This window comes from Vicia villosa, linkage group LG2 (genome assembly GCF_029867415.1).
Source record: "Vicia villosa cultivar HV-30 ecotype Madison, WI linkage group LG2, Vvil1.0, whole genome shotgun sequence".
In the NCBI taxonomy this organism is placed as follows: domain Eukaryota; kingdom Viridiplantae; phylum Streptophyta; class Magnoliopsida; order Fabales; family Fabaceae; genus Vicia; species Vicia villosa.
The window spans coordinates 3,005,966-3,015,866 of record NC_081181.1 but is presented as its reverse complement, the minus strand read 5'-3'; the positions used below and the strand labels follow the sequence as shown (position 1 = coordinate 3,015,866).

General features: G+C 32.9%; 2 protein-coding genes across 2 annotated transcripts; one reads left to right on the top strand and one right to left on the bottom strand.

The window, feature by feature from the left end:
- The first annotated feature begins 1,544 nt into the window (after positions 1-1,544).
- Positions 1,545-2,175, top strand: LOC131648798 (uncharacterized). The gene has a single exon (XM_058918523.1). It carries the CDS (start codon positions 1,584-1,586, stop codon positions 1,944-1,946), a length of 363 nt encoding a protein of 120 aa, XP_058774506.1. The 5' UTR covers positions 1,545-1,583; the 3' UTR covers positions 1,947-2,175.
- A 675-nt stretch (positions 2,176-2,850) lies between these two features.
- On the bottom strand, positions 2,851-4,436 carry LOC131648797 (uncharacterized). The gene is made up of 2 exons (XM_058918522.1): positions 3,975-4,436; positions 2,851-3,626 (listed from the first exon to the last, which is right to left on the bottom strand). The coding sequence occupies exons 1-2, from the start codon at positions 4,325-4,327 to the stop codon at positions 3,317-3,319; spliced, it is 663 nt and encodes a 220-aa protein (XP_058774505.1). The 5' UTR covers positions 4,328-4,436; the 3' UTR covers positions 2,851-3,316.
- Positions 4,437-9,901: the final 5,465 nt, after the last annotated feature.

The window sequence follows — 9,901 nt, the reverse complement described above, 5'->3', positions numbered from 1 at the left end:
CATGTGGTTTTTTCAATAGGTTGTGACCTATTATTTTTAATTGGTTAGGGTTTTCGATGACATCCCAAAGAACAATTTTTTACGCTAAATACACATGAGAGAAAAAACCTATAATAAAATTTAAGAATGACATTGACCACAAATAAATAATATTAACAATAAATTCTCTGATAATTTTATTTTATTACTTTACTTACATTCTAAATTTCATTTTATGTTATTACCAACTTCCTTCTCCAAATCAGATTATCAATAATATAATGTATAAATATCATTTTATCTTAAAATTGTCTATTCAATTTATAAATAATTAAAATTATTTTTTCGATTTTAAAATGATTATTATATGTTTTTAAGTTAACATGACTCAAAATTATATGATAAATAAAAGTCATGTTATCTCAGGCAAAAGAAAAATCCTAAAATCCAACAACATTTAAATGAGATTACATAAATCTCTGTATAGCTTTGGCCAAAACTCTTCCCAATGGCATGAATATCCAATTCATTAAAATAAAAAGGAGGATCATGTACCCAAATATTTAGTCCTCCTATAAATAAAATTTTCTAATTAAATATATGATTTAGAACTTCAAATTCAATATCTGAAGTAAATAGATTTTATTGCATACAAACTCCATTTGTATCTTAACATTGTAATAAGAAGGTAAAACTAAATCTCTATACAGAAAAATTATATCTACAATAAAATCATTTAAATATATTATCCATATTTTATGTCTATCCATTTTGGATAAATTAGTCTCCTTTTATATGTATGAGTAATTGAATTTGATCTTTTTACTTAAAAATGATTTATATTAGTTCTTCAACTCTTCAAAATATTTTTTTTCATTTAATTAATGACGGAAAATTCAAAAATTAATTATTAAATTAATTATTAATTAAAAAAAATAAAAAACATAATGATAAATAGAGTTCAAAAATATTATTTTAATTTTTTCATTTAATTAATGACAGAAAATTCAAAAATTAATTATTAAATTGGTTATTAATTAAATAAAAATAAAAAACATAATGATAAATAGAGTTCAAAAATATTATTTTAATTTTTTTCATTTAATTATTAAATTGATTATTAATTAAACAAAAATAACAAATATAATAATAAATTTTAAGGAGTTAAATGATTAATATAATTTTTTTTAGGTTAAAGAATCAAAATAAACTCTAGATTAACATTCAAAAACCAAAAAAATATTAAAGCTTTTATAAAAGAGGATATGGTATTTTATGATTTAGTATGTTTGAAATAATTGAAGTTAATATTATAATCTTGCCTAAGGTATGGAACCGAATCCGCAATAATTTAGTAGTAATTGATATTGATGCTAGAAATCAATCTACAGCTGTCAATAACAAATAATGAATTCAGTCCACATAAAATTATTGAGAAATATAAAACCACATATAACTATTAGCCACACAAACATACATGTATACATGACATGCATAAATAAGCATACATGACATACATGATGGTTGGTTGTATCGAATACATAAACTCACTCACTAAATAAATAGTGGGTGCCAAGAGAAGAGATAATACAATACAAAAAAATATGGATAGTGTTGAAAGAAGTGGAAACATTGAATGGGAAGGAAAGATGACAAAGAAGAAGGAGAAAGGAGTCTTGTTAGAAGGCTTCGTAGATGAAAATCTTTCCAGGACGAAGAGCTTAACCGATGAAGATCTTGACGAGTTGAAAGGATGCTTAGATCTAGGATTCGGATTCAGTTACGATGAGATTCCGGAACTATGCAACACACTTCCGGCGCTAGAGTTATGCTATTCGATGTCGGATTCTGGTTCGTCGTTTGCGAATTGGAAGATCTCGAGTCCAGGTGATAGTCCTGAAGATGTTAAAGCTAGGTTGAAATACTGGGCGCAGGCGGTTGCTTGTACGGTTAAACTTTGTAGCTAGATGTTGATTTGCACATGAAGTATGTATGATTCTCTGGAATAGGTACTGATGAATTTGAGAATGAGAAGGAGGTGTTGTGTTGTTGTTGCTTTCATCCAACTCTCTGCGTCTCTCTAGAGCACTTACGATAGCTTCGGAACTTAACATCGATTAATTTCGTGTTCATATTGTTCATTATTGTATCATCCAGGTTATTAATTGATCTAATAAAATATTATGATTATGATTAGATTTGATTTTACACTCCTTAGTTATTTTCAAATCCAACTACTGATTTTGGTTTTCACTGTTCATTATTGTGCTGTAGTGAACAGATTTAGCGGTATCCAATAACTTCTATGCTTCAATTTGGTTAAATTATGAGAGCTGTTTGCGTTGATGAACACCTCTGCATTTGTATTTGCTGAGGTAACTAACCTAACCTAACTGCAACTTTTTTTTCATGCTAACATGTGTCAATTATGTTAATTTTATTCCAGAGCCAACTGGAAGAAAGATGGAGTCAAGGCAATTGTTTCCTCCTCCATCAGTAAGTAGAGGTTAGAGGTTAGGTCTCCGTCAGTGGTTAGGTCTCCGTCAGTCATTAGAGGTTAGGTTTAGATTTTTTCTGAATTCTAACCAATTGTTCCTGTCTAATTACTTTGGATAACTTGAAATTTTATTGACTTGCAGTTAAAATTTTGAAGGATTTTGTTTTAGATCTTGTAGTTAAAATTTGAAGGATTTTGTTTTAGATCTTTTTGCTGTTGTTTGCATTTATAAGTTACTAAAATCTAGAGCAGAGGATTTTTTTCTTTTTTTTTTCCGTGGCTTAAATGTCATTGTTGAAGCTGATTGTAATTGTAATTGTTTATATACTATATAAACTACTGCAAAAATTTGACTTTTTAAGCTTCAGTTTCCATTCAGTAAATGTAATTAAAATTGAAAATCATGGATATTACAATTCAAACAACTCAATCTCAACAATGCAATGCTTGGGAACCAAGAGCCCACACAATTTGTTGCTCCTTTTCAATTCATCAGCATTCCTTCACTACACTTTTCTAAAGCACAATCCCTACATTACCAAAATTAATCCCATAAATGATCATCCAAATGTCTTTGTGCTGATAAGGTGTTAACACGAGCAGAGGAAACTGAGAAAAAGCAAGCCATTGCGCATTTCATATTACTTGAAAACGAAACCAAAATCAGTATACGAACCAGTTATTTTAAGCCAGGCTGTTTTTATTCTAAAGATTCGATTTATTATTCTCTCAAATTGAAACTTGTTTATTCGGTGTCTTCTGTCATTCACACTGCTCCAATAGAAACAGGTTTGTAACAGGGATTATTATTTATGTTTGTATCCCATTTTAACCTCAGTTTCACCCCTCGGCAATGTCATCTCCCTCTTTAACCTCAGTTTCACATTTCTCTGCATCCTCCTCCTTCTTAATAACAGTCTTACATTCTTTTCCCCTCATTGCTCTTCTTTTTGCCTGAATTTGACGAACAAATTCAGGCACCAATTCATGAAATTCAGGACTCACTTTGTCCGTGGGGGAGATATTCAGTCCCGCCTTCTTCAATGCCATAGCAAGATGCATCTCTGCTTTCTTCATGTGGACAGTGCAGTAAGACGGAGTCGTAGAACTTATTATAGGTTTCTGGCATGTTACAGGTCCAGCCGCTGACCTGTGAACAAAAAAAAAAACAACATATTACAAAACAGTCATTGATACAAAGAAACTATATTTAATCCATGAATTTAAGTATCAGCCACAGACAAAATATGTAATAAAAAATCTAGTATTGATCCCTAGGATTACATAAGATCTATTGGCACATGAGAAGATTAATGACATATTTATATTTGTTAGCCAAATTTACATAACAATCAAATCTAAAGATTCAATTCAAAGTAGAAAAATGCCATGGATTAACAAGCAGTGGATAGTGCAATATATGAAAATGAATATTATCATTAAGAATTGTTAGATCAGCATGAAAATAAAAAGAGTAAGAAAGAGATATACTATATACCTAGCAATAACGAAAGTGCAAGGCTTATAAAGCACTTGTTTGGGCTCAGAGAGAATGTGCGTAAAGCAAAACGAAGTGCAAGGCATAGGCTTAGAATTACAACCATGAAAAGCACAGATGTTAGTGTAATTGTCAACGACAACATCAGGTTCATCCTTGAAAGGGCTAAGACCAGTCTCAGTAACATATTGTCTATGTTTGATCCTGACTTCATCCATGAGAGCCCAATACTCACGTCTGTAGTGTTTGATAAGACGTTTAGTGTTACGAAGACGACGGCACAGAAGTTCACGATGGGTGAGATGAGTAGCAGTGGAGAGTGGGTCAGAGGTTGGAGCATTGGGAGGAGACATTCTGCTGAGGGAATGCAGAAAGATGAGAGATATGTTGTTGTTATTGAGTGCGCAGCCGCAGCAGCAGTAGTCAGACAGAAGAGAATAGAGAGAGGGCTAGAAAGTAGGAATTTAGGAATGAAATGGATATTACAAACAAACCTTTATATACTTGCACTTATTATATAATTCCGTGTCTCTTTCGCTATTGTTCCCCCTCCTTTTTTTTTTTTTTTGATATTATTATCCTTTCTATCTTCTTTCATGAATGGGTTCAGACTAATGGGCCGGGTCACTAACCCTTATTTTACTGCATCCTACCAATGTGGCAGATAACAATCAAACTAGGGTTTCTAGAGATTTTTTATTGACAGACAATATACACTACTAAAAATACATTTTTATATTATATTTTAATAATTTTTAATTGTAAACATTAATAAATATATATAATACATTTAGGTCAAATATATATAATTTTATAGTTTATAATATTATAAAAAATTCATGTTGAAAGTTGTGTGTTTAATATTTTTAGAGTTATAAATTTGTAATTTCCAATACAATGATTTTACTCCCTTTAATTCTTTTTATAAAAGAGTCAACAAAAAAATTAATGTATTTGATTCATATATTGAATAAATATATTAACTTTGTTGACCTAAATATTTTTTATAAAGAAGACTAAAGAGTATCGTATTAAGACATCCAAATTAACATGATTCATTGTATATTTGCTTTATTTGAAGAAATAAACTCAAATTTAATTGATGTTAAGTGTGATGTAAAAAAATAACACTTCCAATATTATCACAACGAAAAATAATTTTGATAAACTAATGTATCAAATTGACATAAGAAAATGAAATGTGTGAAAATATAAATAACAAGTTTTTCTGACACATTATCCCAAATGGATGTGTGTACTTGCTAAAACTATAATGAGTGATACCTCCTAATTGTTTATAATTGTCTGATGCTTTATGATTGTTGTTGATGTTAGAGAGAGCTCACCCAAGGATGGTGAAAAGCTTATTTTCTAGGTGATTTTTGAGTGGATTGAACGTCCTTCCTCAACTTTTTTAGTTGAGGCATTTATAGTGTTGTGACAGAGTGTCGTCAAGAACAAACTAAAACTATGAGAAACATTGAGTTTCTTGAACAAACATAAGAAACCCTATTAGGTTTTTACGAAAGAGAGAGAAGAGGGAAAAAGAAGAAAATTAGGATTGATTTTAACTGTTTTTCTATTCACTTTCTCTATTAGGGTTTATAGATTATAAGTGAATAACAACAATCAACATCTCTCGACAACATGAGCGAACTAGTCTATTTATACGACGTTAACTTAAGCTACAAGCTAACTTAAACAATTGGGCTAAATAAACATATCCAAATTTGATATGCTAACGATCATAGAATTTCAACTACTGCATGATTGAGCGTACTTCAACTACAGCATGCAAGACTTTGACATCAGCATGTGAACAGACTTCGTCAGCGTGCTTAAACTCTGCCAAACCAAGAAGCTATCTCTGTCAAGATACTAGAGTTTGACCCAAATATCATAAATCTCTACCTTTGAACAAACTCTACAACATAAGGGAATCAAACTAGCTTTCTTCATGCAACTTTATCAATCGCATACAATGGAAAAACTTGCATCTTGGCAATGTCTTGGTGATTATATCAACATCATTATCTTTAGTTGAAACCTTTAACACTTGAACTTCTCCATACTCAATTATTTCTTTGATGAAATGCAGCCTCACATCGATGTGCTTGGTTCGCTCATGATAGGTTGAATTCTTCGAGAGATGTATGACACTTTGACCATAACATTTAACACTGATTTCCCGACCTTGAAGTTTTAGCTCCTTAGCAAAACCTTCAAGCCACAATGCTTCTTTTACAGCTTCGGTGAGGGCAATATATTCCGCTTTTGTGGTTGATAAGGCGGCAATCTTCTGAAGTGTCGCTTTCCAACTAATTGTTGTGTCAAACATAGTGAAAACATATCCAGAAATAGATTTTCTGGAATCCATACAACTTGCATAATTAGTCTCTACCATAAATCAATACTCTGCTCAGAGACCCATTTATGTAGCTTAGAAACCAATTCAATGCTTGCTAGTGCGCCTTTCCAGAATTCTCCATATACCTACTTACAAGGCCTACTGCATATGTTATGTCTGGCCTCGTACAATCATTAACTATTATTTCGACTCCTCGTCACTTCCTTATAGTCTCTAAGTTCTTCATCAAGAACCTCACTTGTAGATATTAAGGCAAAAGCTATGTGATATGCATAACCAAGTCTCTCAGGTGGCTTGATTACTCTTCTCGACCTGTCTCCAGCCAACTGGTAATTATTAACCCATATTTTGTGAATTAATACATACCTTAATCTTTTTCATTATTAAGTGTTAATTTGATTTTTAGTTGCTATTTTAATGCATTTTAGTTGTTTTTGCAAGTTTAGCTTGGAGCACAATAGATGCTCCCTTTTGTTATTTTAATATATTTTTGCTTAATTTAAGGATAACTTTACGGAGCTGAGGCACAACCAAACTCGTCTGTAACGAACAACAAAAGCTGAAAGAAGGAAATGGATTTAGAAAAAGGGAAATTAATAATTAAACCACCTAGATTCTAGGGCAAATATGACAGGAAGAAAGCATCGGAGGGAATCTTTGCTGAATTAAAAAGAGAAAATAATTGAATTCAAAGATAAGGCTTTATGGAATTAGAAGACAAAAGAAGGTACAATAGTACACTGTGTAGTATGCTAAGACAGGTCTGCAGCCTGTTGTGACAGTCTATCATAGGTTGTTTTATCCCTCACACTTGTCCCCATGTACCTGATTCGTTGTTGGCTAAGAATCAATGTGATGGTGATGTCTAATGCTTCATAAAAAACCCTAGCTCAAGTATATAAATAGGACTTTAAAGAAATAAAGGGGGAGTTCAACATTTTCTAAGAAAAAATACAGAAGATACAAAGTGTGAGGATAATAAAGAGTTGGTGGAGTTTCTTCTTCTCACCCAGTCCTGTACCTGCTGCTGAGCTCTGGCAAAACTGGAATCACCTCCTGAAGATTATCCATCTCAAGAAGTTCTTAAGTCTCTATTAGGTTTACATTTCCATTTCATTAAGTGTTTAAGGATGTTTCCTCTGAGAACCATGTTTGTAGTTTGTACTCAGCTCATTATGAGCTAAACCTTTTGTAGTTGAGCAAGGTGAAGTTAATATTAAGTTGTTTTATGTGATATGGTGTGTGGTTAAGTGACTTGTTTTATTATATATGTTAACCTGTTAAAAGTATATTTCTTTGTATGGCCAACTTATGAAGAGATAACTACTTGTTGTTGTGAGAGATCCAATAATAAGTGGTTTTCTTAATAAAAATAGTTGAATAAGTAGGATAGAGATATTCACTTGCCTAACTTGCTTAGAGATAAGAAGCTGCAACTATTGAGGATTTCAAAATACAAAAAGACGCATATTAGGGTTATAAGTGAGGCTTAGAGATTTGTTCCCTTTCCCTTTATTTGCATGCTTTGTTGTTGTAGAGATACACCACAAGATCACTCTGACCTCACATTTCATAACACTGCTCATCGTAACACATATTTACTTCTAAAATAATAATGGATTAAAGCTCAACTCAATATATCTTAACATATTTCCACTCCTTCTCACTTTACTTTTGATACTTGTTTTAAGTGAAATTGAACTTGTTACCACCAATATTATTGTTTTCTCTGCTCATGCGAAAATCAAAAGAATAGAGTTTATACAAATATCAAATATAAGTAACAACACTCCCTGTGGGTACGATACTTTTATACTTAATATTTGCTGCAATCAAAACATGTATACTTGCATGTGACACCTTTGAGAAGCGAACAAATTTTTAGCGCCGTTGCCGGGGAATGTTTAGTTACATTTCTGATTTTGTATTCTTTACTATTTTTTTAAAGCATTTGAGCTTTTGGGCGTTTTGTTGTAGTCTGGTGTCACAACAGGTGTCAAGCTATTGTATGCACTGATCATTACGTCCAATTTACATTATATATATATATATATCCTGAAGCTGAAAGAGCACTCAGTGTGTTGAAAAGATCTGGAGGTAGACAATATCATGGCTGATATCCACATTCTTGGCATAGCCAATGATAGGGCTCGAAACATCCGAGACTATGTTGTTTTTAATCCCAATACCATGAGAACTGGTATCATACTACCAGAAATTACTGCAGCTCAGTTTGAATTCAAGCCTATGATGTTTCAGATGTTGCAAACCATTGGCTCGTACTCAGGCTCTCTTCATGAAGATCCTCACTTGCACCCAAGACAGTTCCTGGAAGTTGCTAGCAATTTCAATATCCCAGGAGTGAATGTTGATGCCTTTAGGTTAAGGTTGTTTATGTATTCTCTAAGGGATGGAGACAAGAGTTGGTTAAATTCCATAGAGAAAAATTCCATTGCCACATGGAATGCTCTTGCTGAGAAATTGTTAACTAAGTATTTTCCTCCTTCCAAGAATTGAAAGATGAGAAACGAGATGACCTCATTTAGGCAAGGAGATGATGAGTCATTGTTTGATGCTTTGGAAAGATTTAAAGAGTTACTTAGGTAATATCCTCACCATGGATACCCATATGAATCCAACATGAGACTTTCTACAATGGGTTAATTCCTTCCTCAAGAAATATGCTTGAGGCATCTAATGGATGAGCACTTTTGTCTAAGTCATGTGAAGAATGATATAGGTTGATAGAAAGCATTACACTCAACACTTATCAATGACCAATCACAAGAGCTAATGCAAGTACTACTCAAAGAAGGCCTGTTGGGATCCATGAAGTTACTGAAACTACAACCCTTGGTGCTTAAGTGGCTCAAATTCATCAAATGATGAAAAATATAATGACTCCATAAGCGACTAAGCGTGAACCTTTGAAGGTGGTTACTGACATGTCTGAGGTTGTCTGTGTGTATTGTGGAGAAGCACACTTGTTTGAAGAATGTTCTGGTAATCCTGTCTCAGTTAATTATGTTGAAAACAACAATAACAAATATAACAAGCCCTACAACAACACTTACAACCCAAGATGGCTTAACCATCCTAACTTCTCATGGAGTATTAACCTAGGTCAACCGAAGCCTCAAGCTTCCCAAGCACCACAAGTTCCTCCAGGTTTTGCTACACCAAACTATGTAGTGGCAAATCAAGGCAACAACTAGTTGGAAAATATTATGAAAACATTCATTCAAGAGACCAAGACTCGATTTTTAACGTAAGACGTGAGTATCAAAAACCTTGAGAACAAATTCGGGCACATAGCCACCGCTTTGAGTTCAAGGCCTGTGGGCACACTCCCTAGCTCCACGGAAACACCGACAACAACATCTGGAGGGAAGACTTTTGAAACTTTCAAGGTCATCAAGTTGATAACTGATAAGGAGTATGAAGTACCCTTACAAAAAGACTCTAATATGAGTGGAGTCCTGCCTGAGCAGGACAATCCTGAAGAAAAAGAAGAACCCGCTGAGGAATCGTCCTCAATGGAAAACAAGGCAGAAAGTGT